The 21,078-nt window shown below is 40.0% G+C and overlaps 1 protein-coding gene across 2 annotated transcripts in view; it reads left to right on the top strand.

Annotated features, from left to right (window-relative positions):
* The first annotated feature begins 5,537 nt into the window (after nt 1–5,537).
* Nucleotides 5,538–21,078, top strand: part of LOC146989304 (myomegalin-like) — a 98,250-nt gene continuing 82,709 nt past the window's right edge. For both annotated transcript variants that reach the window (XM_085775248.1, XM_085775247.1), the window contains exons 1-6: nt 5,538–5,733; nt 10,100–10,176; nt 12,232–12,355; nt 13,158–13,333; nt 14,271–14,385; nt 18,090–18,122. In XM_085775248.1, coding sequence (XP_085631374.1) covers nt 5,542–5,733; nt 10,100–10,176; nt 12,232–12,355; nt 13,158–13,333; nt 14,271–14,385; nt 18,090–18,122 — 717 coding nt within the window. In that variant the 5' untranslated portion in view covers nt 5,538–5,541. The remainder of the gene's footprint in view (nt 5,734–10,099; nt 10,177–12,231; nt 12,356–13,157; nt 13,334–14,270; nt 14,386–18,089; nt 18,123–21,078) is intronic.

Below are 21,078 nucleotides of genomic sequence, written 5' to 3'. Positions count from 1 at the left end.
AAAAAAACATCAGTCAGTCAGCTGCCGGTCGCTGCCGTGGCAACAGCAACAGGGACAGTGGTGGAAACTGTTTTACTGTCTTCCTCCTCCTCTTCCTCTTCTTCCTCTTCTTCCTCCTCCTCTTCCTCTTCTTTCTCCTCTTCTTATTCTTCCTCCCCCTCTCCTCCTCCTCCTCTTCCCCCTCTCCCCCTCCTCCTCCTCTTCTTCCTCCTCCTCCTCCTTATCCTCTTCTTCTTTCTGCTCTTTCTCCTCTTCCTCCTCCTCCTCTTCTTCTTCCTCCTCTTCTTCCTCTTTCTCCTCTTCCTCCTCCTCCTCTTCTTCCTCCTACTTCCCCTTCTCCTTTTCTCCATCCCTTTCTTCTTCCTACTTCCTTCTACTCCTCCTCCTCCTCCTCCTCTTCTTCCTCCTCCTCTTCTTCTTTCTCCTCCTTTCCCCCTCTCCTCCTCCTTCTCTTTGTCTTTCTCCTCTTCTTTCTCCTCTCCTCCTCCTCTTCCTCCTCCTCCCCCTCCTCCTCTTCTTTCTCCTCTCCTCCTCCTCTTCATCTTCCTCCTCTTCTTCTTCCTCCTCTCCTCTCCTCCCCCTACTCCTCCTCTCCTCCTCCCCCTCCTCCTCTTCATCTTCCTCCTCCTCCTCCTCCTCCTCCTCTTCTTTCTCCTCTCCTCCTCCTCTTCCTCCTCCTCCCCCTCCTCCTCTTCTTTCTCCTCCTCCTCCCCCTCCTCCTCTTCTTCCTCCTCTCCTCCTCCTCTTCATCTTCCTCCTCTTCTTCTTCCTCCTCTCCTCCTCCTCCTCCCCCTACTCCTCCTCTCCTCCTCCCCCTCCTCCTCTTCATCTTCCTCCTCCTCCTCCCCCACCTCCTCTTCTTTCTCCTCTCCTCCTCCTCTTCCTCCTCCTCTTCTTTCTCCTCCTCATCTTCCTCCTCCTCCTCCTCTTATTGGCTCGTTATCGATACTCGTCTGCTCCACTCAGTCTCTCCTATTGAGTATCACCTATTGACCCGTTGCCATGGGGACGATGCAGCGTTCAGGTGTCAGTCAGCTGAGGTCGCAGCTCTTTTTTATTTTTCATCATAAAACCAATAATATCTAGAAATGTGGAGCAGCTGCTGAGACAAACACACGATTTATTTCCTATTTTACTTATTTATTTTAACGTTTCCTCGCAGCGTCGCCTCGTAAATCTGAAGAATTCGTGTCAAATGAAAACACGTCGTAACTCACTGAAGACAGACGAGACGGTCGGTAAATTATCTGTAAAACCAGAGCGGGAAATGAAGAAACACTCAGAAAATAATAAACATATTTGCAATTCTCAGACTCCTCAGATTTAATAAAGAGTTTTTAAATTCCTCATTTGAAGTCGTCTGGTTGTAAACTCTCACAGATTTCATCGTCTCATAAATTACAGACAAATGATGATGAGGATGAAAACAACAAACAGGAATCATTTGGATTCTCCAAACTCAAACAAGTGTTCGTTTTTTATTTAACTTCAGATTTTTATTTTATTTTATTTTATTAGTGGATGTCAGAGCTGATGTTTCACACGTTTAGTAGCTGTTTGAACATTGCACATTTTTAAATTTATATTTTACAGTAATCTCTTTTCACCGCTAAGACTATAATCCACTAGATAGATAGATAGATAGATAGATAGATAGATAGATAGATAGATAGATAGATAGATAGATAGATAGATAGATAGATAGATAGATAGATAGATAGATAGATAGATAGATAGATAGATAGATAGATAGATAGATAGATAGATAGAGACTTTATTATGTATAAATAGTAAAAGTTAATTTCAGTGTTGGAAAAAAAATCTTTAAATATCAGGTTTGTGTCATTAAATCAGATTTTTTAACCCTGATGTTTCATAACATTTTGTCTTTGACCTTTAACCTCCTCAGGTCTCTTTTTTGCTGTTGTTGTATGTTATTTCGACTTTTATTAAATGCACCGTTTGAAGGTCCTCGAATGCACCACGACAGAGTTTAACATGAGAATATTTACTCCAGAGGGAAGAGAAGTGAGATTCTTGGTTCAGTCTCTGGACACTTGAGCGCGTTGTGATCGGCAGCATTCCTCAGTGACAGCCGCAGCTACAGCTTCTTTAAATAGACACACACACACACACACACACACACACACTGGGTCGTTCTCTGGGCTCAGGTGGAGCGTGAGCGCCTCCCTGTGGTCGGACGCCGTCAGAACTCCTGAGATGTTCAGTTCAGAACATGAATAAATCATGTTTTTCATTGCAAGTCAGAAAACACTTGATCAACTCAACTTTTTTACCCTTGTTGGACCACGGAGACTATGGAGATCTGCTTTTTATGAACGCACCTGATCAGTTTTTAAAGAAACTGGATAGTGTATATCACTGTGCTTTGCGTTTTATTACCGGTTGCAGCTATCGTGTACATCACTGTTCCTTATATACCGTCGCACATCAAGGTTTCTTTATTAATACCAGCTGGTAAATTTGTTGTGCAGACAGGCACTCAGCAATCCCAGTATAAAAAACAGCCGCACACAGACATCATGACACACAAATCACAAATATAAAAGACAATATAATCAAAATACATGGTCAAAGTCATAGGAGTAGAAATAGAAAAGTGCTTCTACATAGAAAAGTGCTTCTACATGTCCCTAGGGTCAGCTAGGTTCATTATGAACAAGATCACCTTGTGGCTTTACTATTCAGCATTACAATTGCTGTGGGTTTGATCGTCCATCTTTGTGTGTCCGTAGACTCTCTCATTGGCTGACTTTCATTTATAAATCTGTTCTTGGACTCTTGCCAACATATTTGTGTTTACACACGTGTAGAAACCACAGCCGATATGGCCTCAGCGTTCTCTGGACATTATACAGATGCAGGTCCCGAGAGTGAGAACGGAACGGGGCAAAAAGACTTTTAAATGTTCAGCCCCGTCGACCTGGAACGACGTGCAGATAGAAGGACTAGAAACTGACTCATCTTGTAACTCTGGGGGAATTCAGGTCAATTATAAAAGACAGAGAATTGAGCTCAATGGGATTGTGTGTGATTGTTTATCATGTTTTCCTGAAATGTGTGATTGTATGTTATTTGAGTCTTGTGTGATGTGAAACTGATCTGTTTGTGATCTGCCGTCTTGGCCAGGTCACTCTTGGAAAAGAGGTTTTAAATCTCAATGAGTTTTTACCTGGTTAAATAAAGGATATTGATTGATTGATTGATTGATTGATTGATTGATTGATTGATTGAGAAACATCAGAGTCATAACGAGTGGATTTAGAGCCAATCGTCTTTTTCTGCCTCAGTCGGTGGAAATCTCCTGCAGTCGTTGGTTTTTATGAGGTTTCTATAAATCTTGTGGATCTTGTGGATCTAAGACGTGGATCAGTTTTAAACCCGGTGGTGCGTTCAGGTGCTCTGACTGCAGCTTCTTCCATCAGGTTCACACAGACGTTTCAGGTCTGAGGTGAAAGTTGCAAAACTAAATGTGGAAAATAAAAATCACTGTGTTTGTGCCAAAGTCTGTTGATGTGACATAAAGAGTCTCATTATGGGATGTTGTTGTTGTTTGACACCTCTGTGTTGTGAGTTTTTGCAGCTGAAGCTTCTTGGTTTGGGTTTTCTATGGTGTCCTACAGAGAACACTTCTGTTGTGTTGTTGTGAGTTTTCACGATTCTACGGCAGCTTTGAAGGCTCGAACTCAGTAAAACTTCAATAAACAACTTGCTGCAACAACACAACAGAAGTTTATGTTTATGTTTATTAAAGACTCCCATTAGCAGCTGGGCTTTCCAGCAGATACTCTCCCTGGAGTCTTGATCACTCAGCAACTGAAATTATAATACAATACGCATCTTTCAGCAGAAGTCAGGTGAATGTTTGTGTTAATATAAGTCTTAAATAGTTGTATCTTCCGACAGCAATCACTTCTATAGAGTGTTTGGTCTGAAACACGGGTCTGTCAGTCACTCTGCTCTGCTCTGAGCCCAGGAGAAAACTTTCCTTGTATCCTACAACCTTTATCCAATGAGGAGAGAGAACGGCATAAAGGGGCAGTCCTCTCTGTGTGTGCAGCCAAGGGATGCGCCTGAATGTGGTGATGTAGGGACGAGGACCAATAGATCCATGACGAGGGCGGGGGCTGCTAACTCCATCTGCTGACAGGAAGTTAGACAAAACCACCGGATCGCTGACTGATAGCTTTAATACATTGACATACATATTCACAACCATTAAAATACATTACATACACACCCACAAACACCTCAACACAAGACATAAAGAAGCAATCTCACAACACAATTCAAAATACACTAACATAGACACTCACAAACAACTCTAGACTACAAGAACACAAAGACACTTGCTCAAAAGACACTTCTATACAAAAACAAAAACAAAGAAAGGCACTACAGCCAACATTATGGCCCCTCTACATATTCATGAAATTCACACCCACCCACACACACACACAAAAGCGACAAAGTTGTTTGTTTCTTTGCGTATGGTACGGTGGCTCTGCAGGGTCAAAACACGGCAGCAGCTCATGCAAATATGCAAATACACTGCAAAAACTCAAAATCTTTCCAAGAATATTTGTCTCATTTCTTGTCAAAATGTCTCATTTCTAGTCAAAACTAATCTCTTTCCACTTAAAATAAGACTCATCACCTAAAAATTAACTTGTTTTTAGACAGTTTTCACTTGTTTCAAACTAATTTTCACTTGAAATAAGTAGAAAAATCTGCCAGTGACAGCAAGTTTTTTGTGCTTGTAATTAGAAAGAAAAACTTGCTCCACTATCAGATTTTTCTACTTATTTCAAGTGAAAATCTGCTTGAAAGAAGTAAAAAGTGTCTAAAAACAAGCTACTTTTTATGTGATGAGTCTTATTTTAAGTAGAATGAGATTTGTTTTGACTAAAAAATAAGAGAAATATTCTTGGTAAGATTTTGAGTTTTTGCAGTGCAAGTATTAACATGAAGTGAATAAAACCAATCACAGGTGACTTTTACCAAAACCTGTGCAGCTTGTTGATATGAGCTCTGTGGGCCACCGTAGAAACCCCAGGATTAAACAAAGGTTATATTAATACACACACACACACACACACACACACACACACACATACAGTACAGATCAAGTCTCACACACATTCATGTGTCTGCAGTAGCTCAGCTTCAGCACTTGTGCCTGTTATCAACACACACTCACGCTCACTCACACACACATACACACACTCTCTCTCCTGTCTCAGATTCCTGGCATGACTTCCTCATGGTAAAAAAGGAAACTTCACCCCCCCTCCCCTCCCTCCCAGCTCCCATAATCCCCCTGGTGCCTGTTGCCATCTCCGACCCCCCGAACTAATCCTGAGTGAGGAGGAGTTCAGGTCCACTTGGTGTTTAGACCACCAGCAGTTCACACAGAGAGACAGAGACAGAGACCATTCTTCTTTCTTTCTTTCTTTCTTGTTTTACCGTGTTTAACGTGCATGTCAGACGTGTAGATAGATGTGTATGCGGGGGCTGTGAATGCCCCCCCCACCCCCCCTCAGTGAGGTGATGATGATGATGTCTAACCCCGGTCTGCGTGGCTGTCGCACCATCTCGCAGCACCTCAACGACCTGAAGAAGGAGAACTTCAGCCTGAAGCTGCGCATCTACTTCCTGGAGGAGAAGATCCAGCAGAAGTTCGAGGAGAGCAGCGACGATGTGCACAGGAGGGTGAGTCAGTCGCACACACACACAGACACACACACACACACACACACACAGACACACACACACACACACACACTGGGACTCTGGTCTACAGCTGCAGGTTCTTCTGCAGGTTCCTCCACGCTGAGGTTTTCTTTCTGAGTGCATTTTATCTAAACACACTGCAAAAACTCAATATCATACCAAGAATATTTGTCTTATTTCTAGTCAAAATGTCATTTCTAATCAAAAGAAATCTCATTCTACTTAAAATAAGACTCATCACATTTAAAAGTAGCTTGTTTTTAGACACTTTTTACTTCTTTCAAGCATATATTAACTTGAAATCATCTGACAGTGGAGCAAGTTTTTCTTTCTTTCTTATAACAAGCACAAAAAACTTGCTTTCACTGGCAGATTTTTCTACTTATTAAGTTCATTTTTAGGTTTTTTCAGTAGAAAAACTTTTTGTGCTTGTAATAAGGAAGAAAAACTTGCTCCACTATCAGATTTTTCTACTTATTTCAAGTGAAAATCTGCTTGAAAGAAGTAAAAAGTGTCTAAAAACAAGCTACTTTTTAATGTGATGAGTCTCATTTTAAGTGGAAAGAGATTAGTTTTGACCAGAAATGAGACATTTTGACAAGAAATGAGACAAATATTCTTGGAAAGATTTGGAGTTTTTTCCAGTGCACTGTTTGTTCCAAGTGTCCAAATGGAGAATCGGTCCTAAAACCTTTATAAAGTCTAAACACTTTTGTGATTTTCTCATCTAGAAACCTTTATCATCATCATACTGGTGAAACAACACAACAACATTTTGTCTGGCAACAATCCACAGCAGCATATTAGAGGGATTAAAAATGACCTTAAAGCAGTCAGGGTGAATAAATAAATAAATAAATAGTTGTTATCTTCAAAAAGTATTGGTGCAAAGATGAATATTGGACTGAATATTGAGAATATAGCGCTGCTTGTTTCATAGCTCTGTAGCTCTGGGAGTTAAAGCTGAGAAAAAAAAACAGTTTCTCAGTCTCGGGTGCAGTTGTAGCCGAGGAGCAGCTGATGCATTCAGTGGCGTCTCTATACATAGAGTCACTGCTATCCACTGTGTGTAAACCAGACCATAATGTTTTCTCCTCAGACCAGGAAAACATTGCCACAAAAAATGGAAAATTGCGATGCATATATGAGACATCTAGCTGCAGCTAATGGTCAGTCTTTGTCCCTGGTCAGGCTTTAGAATAGGATCAAATATACTGAATACAATAAATGCAATGATACATTACAAATACAGAGGATAATACAGAGAAATAGGTACCATGAATAAATAAACACAGCTGCACATTTCAGATTACAGTACAACACAAGTTAAATTTAGCATCAAACATTAGTAAAGTGCTGTGTTAGAAACCTGCAGACGTGCGTCCTGTTTTATCTTGACTCAGTGTTGTAGAAAGTCTCTGTTTGACCTCTGACCTTTAGCTCCACATGCACCGGCCGGTTTGCACCTGCAGCTCCTCGTCCACACGCCACCTGTCTGACCTGCTTTAGCTTTGTAGCTGCTTTCTATTCACCCGATTGGTGGAGCACGTAGCTTTATTTATTAATATGGAACTTCCGCCTTTTTATCAAACCCACAAGAGACCAAGGCTGCACTGCAAAAACTCTAAATCTTTCCAAGAATATTTGTCTTATTTCTTGTCAAAATGTCTCATTTCTAGTCAAAACTCAACTCTTTTCACTCAAAATAAGACTCATCACCTAAAAATGAACTTGTTTTTAGATCATTTCACTTGTTTCAAACTAATTTTCACTTGAAATAAGTAGAAAAGGTGCTTTGTGCTTGTAATAAGGAAGAAAAACTTGCTCCACTCTCAGATTTTTCTACTTGTTTCAAGTGAAAATCTGCTTGAAAGAAGTAAAAAGTGTCTAAAAACAAGCCACTTTCTATGTGATGAGTCTTATTTTAAGTAGAATGAGATTTGTTTTGACTAGAAATGACATTTTGAGTAGAAATAAGACAAATATTCTTGGTAAGATGTAGAGTTTTTGCAGTGTGAAGTTTCTACCAGCAGCATCAGTGTAGCAGAGACTTCTCTGACATGAGAATATATATGTGATGTGTTTACAGACTGAACTCATGGTGGGAAAAAAACAAGAATTTAAAATGTTAAACAGCAGAAAAACAGATGTAATAACATGTTTTATCTCCTGGTTCATGCATGAGAACATGAACATGAAGCAGTGACAGTTTGTCCTGTTTTCCATCGACCTCCATGTCGACCTGATGACCCACATTGTGCGAGAGCTGCTGGCTGCATGCAATGTAATGCAATGCACGTGTACAGAATGTGTTGCATACACACACACACACACACACACACCTGTGCAGTGTGTCAGTGTGTCAGAAACCCGACCTGCTGCTGCAGCCGAGTCCAGAAAAACAAATACAGTTTTTTACGACCGCTATGATGACCCATTTATTTATTTTGAACCTCTCTTCATTTTTCATGAGTTGGGCATGAAGTCTGTTCCTCTTTTTATAACGCTCTGTACAAAAAGTGAACCACTGATCTCAGAGCAGCTTTTTTGTTAACATTTATATGTTTCCCACATTCTGTGTCATAAACTATAAACTGTTTTCTTGTCTGTAACAACATCTCTGTCCCGTCTGTCCGTCCTGGGTGATGATCCCTCCTCTGTTGCTCACCCTGAGCTTTCTCCTGGTTTTCCCTGTTAAAAGGGTTTTCCATGGAGTTTTTCCTCAGTGGATGTGAGGGTCTAAGGACAGAGGATGTTGTTATGATGGGATGTAAAGCCCTTTGAGACAAACTGGTGGTAAAAACAGGCTATACAAATAAAATTGCCTTGCCTTGCCTTTGCAGAATGTAAAGTTAATGAAAGAAAAAGACAGTAAATGACAGGATTTGCAGTAAATTGTAAATGAAAATTACTCAGAGTAAAGAGGAAAAAAGTACTTGAATAGACATAAAACTGTCATAACACTGACATAACAGCTGTCATAAACATCAATGAATACTTATGACAGCTGTCGTTAAGTGTCATTCAGTAAGTTATGTCACTTTTGATGCAAAGTTGACATTGTTTGAGATGTTTTTGTTCTGACAACTTGACATAAAGACAATTTAAACTGTCATAGCAGACCTAATGGACAAACTTTAAAAATGATGTCAAGTTCTCATAACAAGGAACGTCTCAAACAATGTCAACTTTGCCACAGCTGTCGTGCACTGCAAAAACTCAAAATCTTACCAAGAATATTTGTCTTATTTCTAGTCAAAACAAATCTCATTCTACTTAAAATAAGACTCATCACATTAAAAAGCAGCTTGTTTTTAGACACTTTTTACTTCTTTCAAGCAGATTTTCACTTGAAATAAGTAGAAAAATCTGATAGTGGAGCAAGTTTTTCTTTCTTATTACAAGCACAAAAAACTTGCTCTCACTGGCAGATTTTTCTACTTATTTCAAGTGGAAATTAGTTTGAAACAAGTAAAAAATATCTGAAAACAAGTTCATTTTTAGGTGATGAGTCTTATTTTAAGTAGAAAGAGATTAGTTTTGACTAGAAATGAGACATTTTGACAAGAAATAAGACAAATATTCTTGGAAAGACTTTGAGTTTTTGCAGTGTAAGTATTCATTGATGTGTCATATGTCAGTCTTATGAATACCTATTCAAGTAAAGTGTTAACCCAAAAGTTTAAATGTGTTAATTGTCTGTATGTGTGTCAAAAGGACAAGAAAGTGGGTCACAGCGATCATAAAACACAAATAAATAAATCAGAGGAGGGAAACGTGAGGCTCTGGAGCTGGTTCAGTCCGGTTCAGTTCAGTTCAGTCTGCTGCTGCTGCTGGAGCCAAGAGTTAAAAGTGTTGGTGGTGTTGCCGGGTGCAGGAGGAGGAGGAGGAGGAGGAGGAGGAGGAGGTGCAGGAGGAGGAGGTGCAGACAGATTCAGCAGGTGTTCAGATCCCTGGCTGCTATTTATAAACCAGCTGAGATACGAGCGGCACGTGAACCCAGAGAGACGAGACGATGCTGCGTTCAGGTTCCTCTGAGGATTCATTACTGTTTATTATTATTATCATATATAGGCCTACTGTACAGTCTGTTTATACCTGCACTGTAACTGTGTGTAACCTCATGAACTATAAACAGTTTTCTTGCACCCTGAGCTTTCTCCTGGTTTTCCCTGTTTAAAGGGTTTTCCATGGAGTTTTTCCTCAGTGGATGTGAGGGTCTAAGGACAGAGGATGTTGTTATGATGGGATGTAAAGCCATTTGGGACAAACTGGTGGTAAAAACAGGCTATACAAATAAAATTGCCTTGCCTTGCCTAACCTAAGTCTGTGTGTGTGTGTACAGAACATCGAGCTGAAGGTGGAGGTGGAGAGTTTGAAGAAGGAGCTCGAGGACAAACAGGAGCTTCTGGACAAAGCTCTGTGAGTATCTGAACATGAGGCAGAATAAACTAACAGAAACAGCTGTTTTAAAGCTCCAGTGTGTAACTTATTTGTCTTTTTATTATCAAAAGTCAAACCTGTCTTTCATAAATCCGTATTTCACTGAAGGTGAATCACACCCGCATACAAATGAAAGCTTTCTGGTTCCTTAGAATGAGTTGTTACAAGTCGTTACAAATACATAAGTGGGCGACGCACCGAACCGAGGCGGCCATGTTGCATCGTGACCGTAGGTAACCACGGAAACTCACCGATATGCAACCGCACCGCTACATGGGGGGAATTCCTACATACTGGGGCTTTAAATTCTGCACAACCTGATCTTTGAAATGCTGAATAAAAGAGAAGAAGAGATATTATTATTTATCCAACTTGTTCCAGCAGCAAAAGTAAAGAATAAAATGTTTAAAAAAAAGACACAAAAATAGAATCAAAAAGTAGATTTTTATGTCAAAACACAGAAAAGAAGAAAGAATAAACAGGACAAAACATTTCAGGAATCTTTATCTCTAAACCTCTGAACACAGTCAGATCTCAGATCATGGTTCTTGACTCTTCACACCTTCAGAGTAAAAGCACCACTTCAAAATAAGAGCTCAGCTCAGCTGTAAAGTCAGATGTGTGGAGCGGCCGGTCGGTCGAACATGAGTCTGAACAAACAAACAAAAACTGCTGCAGTAGAGTTGAAGTTCTGCACTATAAGAACAATAAGAGAGAAGAGACTTTTTATTTCTCCTAAATTCACTTGTTCCAGCAGCAAAAATAAAGAATAAAATATTTAAAAAAAGACACAAAATAGTAATAAAAAAAGTAGATTTTTATGTCAAAACATAGAAAAGAAGAAAGCATAAACAGGACAAAACATTTCAGGAATCTCAGATCTCTCAGATCAGATCAAGGTTCTTCTGTCTCATCTTCATTTGGACTCTTCACACCTTCAGAGTAAAAGCACAAGCACCACTTCAAAATAAAAGCTCAACTCCACTGTAAAGTCAGATGGATGTGCAGATGTTCTGGTAAAACATTACGGTGGGAAGACGGAGGTTTGTTTTGAAGGAGGAGGGAGGATCTGAGTGGGGGTGGGAGTGATAGTAAAAGGCCAGAGCCCCCCCCCCTCCTCCCTGCTGCTGAGTCGGAGCTTCTCTGAGCTGCAGCACCTGTCTGTCTGAGCAGCAGCTGCTCCTGGATCAGATTCTCCAGCTCGTCCTCCACGATGCGTTCACTGACCAACACCGCCACCACGGCTTCAGAGTGGGTCTGCTGCTCCACTCAATAACTTCAGATTACGACTGTGAACGTCCTGACCTCTGACCTTCACCTCTCTGTCGCTCTGATTGGTTTAAAATGAGAGAAATGAAAGGAGGAAGAGAGTGTGATGTCTCTCCTGCACTCGTCTATTTCCTCTGTTTCCTTTTAGTCTTTAGGTTATTGAACAAGTTTAAACTGTTAACTTCATTTATTGATTTTATTTTGCTTTTTATTTGAGATTTTACAAAATAAAACGACAAACATTTTACATTAGCTGCCTGTTTTTATATCAATTTTATATTTTATATCAAAAAGGTGAGAAGCTATAAACCATATTTCCTGTCATCATGTGGACTCCTCTCTGTCTCATATTCAACTTTCATCAACACAAAGACAAAAAATGCATTAACGAAGAGCAGAAAAAACAAGAACTAACAAACACTATTATGGAGTCAGAGAAAATAATAAATCTATAGAGGATAAAGGGAACGATTGTGGAAATAAAAGCAGGTAAAGTAAAATCAAAAAAGTGGAACTTAAGAGACAAATAAATAAATAAATGAAAGCAATTTTCCCCCACTGCGTTTTTTCAAAACTTTATCGACAATATTTTTTCTTGAGATCAATATTTTTATTGGATTTTTCTATATAAATGTGCACAAAGAAGTGTAATAAAGTAGCAAAAAGAAAACAATAATAATACTATCAATAGACATTATTAATCTTGGTTTTATTTCTCCACTTCCTGTCTAACCTGCGTGTCCTCCTCACGCTGCGCTCCCATAGGCTGACGGCGGACAGCCTGTCCAATCAGAATGAGGCGGAGCTGCAGCGCCGGCTGTCGGAGCGTCAGGAGGAGATCAGCCACATGCAGGAGATCCTGCAGACCAAAGTCCAGCTGCTGCAGGAGGTGAGAGGAGAAAAAATAAACTTTATTGTTCCCAAAGGGGGAAATTTGTCTTGGGCAAACGTCAAAAGTGTGCATAGGTCTGTATGGCAATAATACAATAAGTACAGTGACAGACATATTGTTTGTTTAGCTGCAGCAAAGCCACAGCTTCTTCCTGGGGTCCAACAGTATCAAATATACAGTTGAAAACACAAAACATAAACATTATAAAAATGAAAAACAACAAACAAGTGAGCGATATGCTTCACCTAACAAAACAAAAACAGGGTGAGCGTTTACATTTCTTAACTGTGCTTCATTCATTCTTCGTTATATTAATTGTTCACATACTAATCCTATTACCCATATATGTATACATCATTACACATCTACTAACACATCATACATATCATATTGTATATTAATTCTACAGAATATACATTATAATAACACATATCATAGTATATCCATTGAAATATACTACATATATAAATATACCATGTCATGCCAGCAATAGACATACAGACAAAGCAGCATTGCAGCATCAGAACCAGTCGGCAACTCGGCATTATCAGTTCTAAAAGAGATAAGAGGTGTAAAGTAAAAAAGGACAGTAGCTTTGCTTGGTAAAAATAAATAAATAAAGGAATTCAAGGAAATTTGCTGCGTTCAGGTTCCTCTGAGGATTCATTACTGTTTATTATTATTATCATATATAGGCTACTGTACAGTCTGTTTATACCTGCATTGTAACTGTGTGTAACATGAGTCTCTATGTGTGTGTGTGTGTGTGTGTGTGTGTGTGTGTGTGTGTGGCGTCCAGGAGGCCGAGCTGGCCCGAGCCGAGGCCGAGCAGATGGCCTCGCTGGCCGACTCGGAGTCTCAGCGCTGCCTGGCTCTGGAGAGGGAGATGGTGGAGAGGATGGAGATGGAGGAGAGCGGAGGAGGAGCAGGAGGAGCAGGAGGAGCAGGAGGAGGAGGCTCCGCCCACAAAGACAGGTGAGTCAGCTGCTCTGAGTCTAAAAAAGTTTAAAGAAAAATCTAGAAAAAGTAGTAACATTTCTCAAAAAAATTCTAGAAGAAAGATAGCCTTTCTACTAGCTACTGGAAAGCTACAGGCTGTCTCCAAAAAACTCCATGTTAACTGGTATGATCAGAAAACATTCTATTTCTGGTCTCCCCAAAGTGAACAGATAGATAGAGAAGACCGTTGGCCACAGCAAGTGGGGCTTTGGAGATAGAAAGGCTATCTTGGACTCAAATGGAAGCTTATGAATTAAGGAAATTTTCTATATACTTGTTAGGCATAGATATTCTCCATAAAGTGCTGAAAAATAATAATTTTCATGAGAATTTGTCAGGCGAACAGTACTTTTTTTTTGTCTTTTTTGGGATGTTGAGGGTGATATCTTAAAATCGAGTTGCAACAAACCCCAGAATCTTTTTTTCATGCCTCCCCCTATGTGTCAAGATACTCTCTGCCAAATCTTATAGTTGTATGACTATTTATGCCATTGTAGTACCCAAATATTTGCATTTACATCATTTTGCCAGCCAAATGACCCCAGAAAGGGGTTTTGGCCCCTGTAGCTTTCCAGCAGCTAGTTGACCGGGTTGTCCACCCAGGTTTTAATCCTTGAAGGTCCTAGATATCATTTCTGCTGTCAAACCTTTTACAACGCTCCGTGTCTGTTTTCCAAAAAACTGGGATTTTGCCCCCTGGGTATGAATTGAAAAATAATTTTGAGTCTAAAATATAAAGAAAATAACAGGAGAAGTTTATTGGCTCCAGTTTCATTCAGAAAATCTTAAAATGACATCATCTGTTACATAGGCTATTTGTCTGCTGTTAAACATGAATAAAGAGACAGAGCTCTGATCTACGTACTGTCACTGAACACAACACTCTCTCTCTCTCTCTGTGCCTCTCTCTCAGGGCGATCGAGGAGCTGACTCAGCAGAAAGTCTCTCTGGGTCTCCGGGTCGAGGAGCTGGAGGTCAAAGTTCACGACCTGTCCTCCTCTCTGCAGAGGAGAGAGCAGACGGCCCAGGTGAGTTCTAGAGAACCTAACAGCCCCTCCCTCTGGGTTCATCATCCTGCAGCTCACACAGCTTTAACACACACACACACACACACACACACACAGATTGGAGCCAAATATTCAGATTAGAATCATTTCAGAGTCCAAACCGAATGAAAATGCTCCAGTAAATAGGTGGAATAAACCTTTTCTTAAACCGATCCAAAGTAAAATGACATCATGTAAAGAGTGAAACCGAATGTTGTTTGGTTTCGTTCTTTCTGCTCCATGTCGACGTTTCTTCACTTGCAAATGTTTAAATGAACGAGTCAAAACAAAGAAGCTGAGCTGATCAGACCATAGATCTGATCTGGGATCAGTCAAAGGATGTTTGGATCTCTAGAGAGTTCTCAACGGGCCTGAACATTAAAGAGTTAAAGCAGCAAGTAAGCGATGTTTTTGTGTTAATCTAAGTCTTAAATAGTTCTATCTTCCGACAGCAATCACTTCTATAGAGTGTTTGGTCTGAAACACGGGTCTGTCAGTCACTCTGCTCTGCTCTGAGCCCAGGAGAAAACTTTCCTTGTATCCTACAACCTTTATCCAATGAGGAGAGAGAACGGCATAAAGGGGCAGTCCTCTCTGTGTGTGCAGCCAAGGGATGCACGTGAATGTGGTGACGTAGGGACGAGGACTGTTATGGTGCGTTCAAGGCAACTCGTAACTGGTGTTTTTCTGACCTGTGAAGTCATACCAGTTCGATCTGGTACGAGTTCACGGGTCAGAAGTTACGAGTGGCCGTTATAGTGACTTTCACAGGTAAAACAGGTCGGAGAAACACGAGTGGGTTGCCTGGAACGCTACAAAGTCGTAAGTCTAAGTTAAGTTAAGTTTATTTAGGATAGCCCCTTGAGATGCAGCATCTCGTTTTCGAGGGGGTCCCTATACAGAAACAATGCAAACAATACACAAACAAGACATACTATTACAATGACACAAAACACACAGAGACACAAAGCACAGCACACTGCTCACCCACTTCACCAACCCCCAAAACGTGACTTGAAGCTGTAATTTACGGTTTCAAAAGCCTGCCTGGAACGCAGCATTAGCCAAAACCACCGGATCGCTGACTTCTGCTTTAAGTAGCATATGCTGCATCATAACTGCATAGACGTTCATAAAAAATCAAACCGTTTTGAATTCAGACATCGGTCATTATAGCAGAACATGCACCAGAGGCTTAATGCTCTGAGGGAGAGAGTTGACCTTACCAAGATGGCCGCCGTGTGGCTACGCCGTGGCATTGGGCAGCAGCGGCGGGTGAGTCATCTAGTCTTCTTATATTCACCTTATTCTCCGGGGCAACCATGGAGTCAATGGAACGCTGTGAGATTGTGTTGGAACTTCCGGTGACGACCGGAAGTCGTATAGTACATTAGCAGTAGCTTGATTATTTGAGTCCGTTCTCAGCTGTTTCTTGTTGGCAAATCCGGGTTTTTTTTTCCCGTTGTCGATTGCAAAAAATGACGAGCATTATAAAGAGGAAGCTACAATCACTGGAAGAAAACGTGTGAGTTTTTATAGCAGTTGAGCATCGACCTCATCTTCTGTCCCAGTGTGTGTGGAGCTCTGTACGACCTGCACCCACCTCCATCTACTCTAGAGTCTGGTTAAAAATAATTAAATAAATCCCCGTGTCCCCGCTGATTTCAGCCAAGATGAGCAGCTTGTTTGGAGAGTAGGAGCGAATTAAAAAAAAAAAAAAGAACCGCTATCACAGCCCGAAGCAACACTGTTAATGCACATAAGAGGCTGCTTTTAATTTCTGACAGCTGGACATTGCGCTACTTTTAATTATGAAGCTTTATCCATTTAAACAAAATAAACTAGAGGAACAACTTTCATGTTTAAATTGTGTTTTATAGCCTACTTTTATAGGATTTTAGGATTAAACTCTGAATATATGAGCTAAACATCTGTTACCATAAGTTTCCATGGCGATCTAGCTGGGTTGAAAGAGAGAGTACAGGAAAGCCTGGCTTTAGACTCAATAAAAGATATATAAGGGACCGTTCGTTATTTATGGAATGGGCCACCGGAGGAAAATGGGGGGGGGGTCATGTCATAATATTCTTTGTTGAGGGGTGGGTCCACTAAAAAAAAAAGGTCAGCGAGGGGGGGTCATTCAACATTTTGTCTGGAGGACACTGCAATGCTCGCAAAAAAACAAAAACAAAACAAAAACGGGACATTTCAAAGCTGCAAGCACTGATGACAATGAGAGTAACGGCCCCTAAATCACAACGTTATTTTATATTGCTCTGGTCTGCCCTGAGTGGGGTTCGAACCCGAGTCTCCCGCACCGCAGGCGAAGATGCTAACCGCTTCACCAAGAACTCAATAAGGGTTTCGCCCGCGGCTTAGCACGTCTTTTATGGGTGAGTGAGTTTAACTTCCGTACCGTACAGAGGTTACGCTGCCTGCCTGCCTGCCTCATTGCGTAACTCTACATAGTCTGAGCAGCACGTACGTTCACGTTGCTTTCGTGAATTGTAAACAAACAGACGCCCCCTCGGTTTTAGCGTCCAGCAGTTTAGCGGCTAATTCAACAGCAGTGATGGATAACTGTACCGGAGAGGCTCAACTTCATGAGCTTCATTTGAGGAATAAACGGTAGCTTTTATCTGACGGGAGACCGACGCCTGAGCTACGGTAGCTAACAGCTAACAGGTTACAGACTCTCTCTCTCTCTCTCTCTCTCTCTCTCTCTTTCTTACACACACACACACACACACACACACACACACACACACACACACACACACACACTTTTGTCTATCATATCTGTCGTAAACCTTGTAATAATACGTTGTTGAGTGCAGTTCACATTATTGTTGCTTCGGTTTGAGTGTGGATTAATTGTTAATGGCTTGTTGTGTAATGTGAGCTGGTCCAAAATCGCGATTCTGTTATTGATAAGTTGGATTTTAATAACAGCTGATAAATGGCATTGTGATGAGAAGGTGTTGCACACATGGTTGTCAAAATGAAATAATGTAGTGTCACGCGCTACGTGATGCGATCGTGTCGATGGCTGGGGGGGGGGGGGTCATGTATCTTTTGATAAGGCTTAATGCAGGGTCATGTTAAAATGTACTGACTCCGACAGGGGGGTCATGTAAAAAAAAAAAAAAGTCCCGTGAATCCCTCCGGTGGCACTGATGATAAATAACGAACAGTCCCTAATTATAAAATATAACCCACTAAACTCGCTTCGAAGTACACCCCTCAAGTGTTGTCCATGTTGATTTGATTGTCTGTATTGTAATTGTCCCGCAATATACTGCAAATTCAGTCGATTGTTTACATCAGTTTTTACTTCCGCATTTGACCGGAAGTCGTAACACAATCGCGGCCAAACCGGAAGTGGCAAAGTGGGCGGGGCTACATAAGGTGAATACAGTAGACTATATCTATGGTTCTGGCTCAGACCCCAGACTGAGGTATCGGCCTGTTTTTACCTCCACATGTGGGTCAGTGGAACTTTGGCAGAGTCGCACACACACACACACACACACACACAAACACACACACACACACACATACACACACACACATGCAGGAAATAGCAGAGTGTGTGTGTCACAGTGAGCGTCCAGCAGATCGTTTACTGTTGGTTTTAATTAAGACTCTGGTGCATCAGCTGATTCTGAGTCTGTTTGTCTCCACAGAGTCTGGACCAGCGCAGACACACACACATGCAGGTAGGACCGCTCTGTGTGTGTGTCTGTGTCTGTGTGTGTGTGTGTGTGTGTGTGTGTGTGTGTGTGTGTGTGTGTGTGTGTCTGTGTGTGACCCTGACACTCACACACAGAGACGTAGCACCACCCGGTGTCAGCTCACCTGAACTACACACACACACACACTGATCCATCCGCTCCCACAGGATGTTACATCCTTCATTTCTCTTTTTCCTTTGGTCGCTAGGCTACTCTTTCTTTTGTTTCCTCCTGCTGTTCTTTACTTTTTTGAGCGTTCGATTCTCCTCTGGCCTTATAATCCGTCTGTTTGTGTGTGTGTGTGTGTGTGAAAAGAAACAACAATTTAACAGCGCAGTTAAAAGAAATAAAAATCTTGACTGGATATGAAAATAAAAGAAAAAACTTAAAAAGAAAAGGAAAATATGTTAAGAAAATGAAAACACAGGGAAGTCAAAAAAATAAACTTTGAGAATAAAGTCATAAATTTACGAGAATAAAGTCGAACATTTACGAGAAAAAAGTCGTACATTTATGAGAATAAAGTCGTACATTTACGAGAATAAAGTCGTACAATTATGAGAATAAAGTCGTACATTTACGAGAATAAAGTTGTACATTTACGAGAATAAAGTTGTACATTTCCTACGAGAAAAATATTATTACATTACGAGGATTAAGTCTTAAATTTATGAGAATAAAGTCGTACATTTATGAGAATAAAGTCGTAAATTTACGAGAATAAAGTCGTAAATTTACGAGAATAAAGTTGTACATTTACGAGAATAAAGTCGAACATTTACGAGAATAAAGTTGTACATTTACGAGAATAAAGTCGTAAATTTACGAGAATAAAGTTGTATATTTACGAGAATAAAGTCGTAAATTTACGAGAATAAAGTTGTATATTTACGAGAATAAAGTCGTACATTTATGAGAATAAAGTCGTAAATTTACGAGAATAAAGTCGAACATTTACGAGAATAAAGTTGTACATTTACGAGAATAAAGTCGTACATTTACGAGAATAAAGTCGTACATTTCCTATGAGAAAGAGGTCATAACATTACGACAATAAAGTCGTAAATTTACGAGAATAAAGTCGTAAATTTACGAGAATAAAGTCATAAATTTATGAGAATAAAGTCGTACATTTACGAGAATAAAGTTGTATATTTCCTACAAGAAAAAAGTCATAACATTACAAGAATAAAGTCGAACATTTACGAGAATAAAGTCATAAATTTACGAGAATAAAGTCGTAAATTTACGAGAATAAAGTCGTACATTTCCTTCGAGAAAAAAGTCCTAACATAACGAGGATTAAGTCGTACATACACGAGAATAAAGTCATAAATTTACGAGAATAAAGTCGTACATTTCCTACGAGAAAAAAGTCATAACATTACGAGAATAAAGTCGTACATACACGAGAATAAAGTCGTAAATTTACGAGAATAAAGTTGTACATTTCCTACGAGAAAAAAGTCATAACATTACAAGAATAAAGTTGTAAATTTACGAGAATAAAGTCGTACATTTATGAGAATAAAGTCGTACATTTATGAGAATAAAGTCGAACATTTACGAGAATAAAGTCGTACATTTCCTATGAGAAAAAAGTCATAACATTACGAGAATAAAGTCGTACATAGACAAGAATAAAGCCGTACATTCACGAGAATAAAGTCGTACATTTCCTATGAGAAAAAAGTCATAACATTACAAGAATAAAGTCATAAATTTACAAGAATACTGTAAAGTCGTACATTTATGAGAATAAAGTCGTACATTTATGAGAATAAAGTTGTACATTTCCTATGAGAAAAAAGTCATGTGATTTTTTTATTTGTCAGTGTGGCCCTACTGTAATACTCCGTCGTATTTCATAGACCATTAGATATTTAATTTCTTGAAGCACATCGTTCAGCTCCTCTTAAAATAAAGTATCATCATCTAATAAAGTCATTTTTAACCTCTGAAGTGAAACCAGAGTCTCTCTCTCTCCGTCTGGACCTGAAGACACTGACTCACAACATCTTTATTTTTATTCTTTGTTTGACCTTTATAGAACTTTATTTATTACAAATCTCTTTCAAACAGAGTTCATCCTCACTGAAAACACAGCAGACACAAATAAACACAGAAGGAAACTGATTCACAAGGCGCTGAAAAGCTGCTAATGATCTACAATGTTCCCAAACACACGAGTTAAATTGGGATTCCCCCCTAAAGGGATAGTTCAACATTTTGTCAAATTGGCCCATTGCCATAATCCCTATAGTCATAGCAGTAGGTTCGTTACCTTTAATTGTCGGTGCAAGCTGTTTTTAGAACGGCGGAGCAGAGCCGTGAGCTGCTCAGAGCTACGCTACGGAGGCTCATTATGGGATTTCTTGGTTTCCCTCATCATCAAACTCATCAAAGACACAATCCAACAACTCCACAACGCTCTGGTGGACAAGTTGTGAGCTGCACATTCACCACGCTATGAGATAATAACACAACGTTACCACACAGAGTTGTTTTAGAGGGAAATACAGAGACTGTTGATGAAAAACTGTCCCTGAAGGCAACGTGCATCAGCGGTTTTGCATGTATTTCCCTCTAAAACAACTCTGTGTGGTAACGTAAATTTTTGTGAAAATATTTTACTTTTTTTTTTTTTTTTTTTTAGAATTCTTACCACTTTTTTCTAGAACTTTTTTTTTTATCACTTTCTCTTAAAAAAGTATTTTTTCCAGAATTTTCTCAACAATATTTCCACAAATTCACGCCATTGGCCCTAATTTGAACATATTACATCGACTAAAAAAGTAATGTTCTTCAGTCTCAGAACAAATATTTGTGTGGCGGTGTCGCCATGGAGACGAGAGCTGGGACACCGGGTCGGAGGCTCTGATCTAGAACTAGAGACAAGGGACACATGGAGCTGAAATCCTGTCTAAATCCTACACGGCAA

Source organism: Trachurus japonicus, chromosome 4 (genome assembly GCF_045865225.1).
Source record: "Trachurus japonicus isolate A0001 chromosome 4, Traja_1.0".
In the NCBI taxonomy this organism is placed as follows: Eukaryota; Metazoa; Chordata; class Actinopteri; order Carangiformes; family Carangidae; genus Trachurus; species Trachurus japonicus.
The sequence above is the reverse complement of the archived record's forward strand: the minus strand, read 5'-3'. Positions and strand labels throughout refer to the sequence as shown.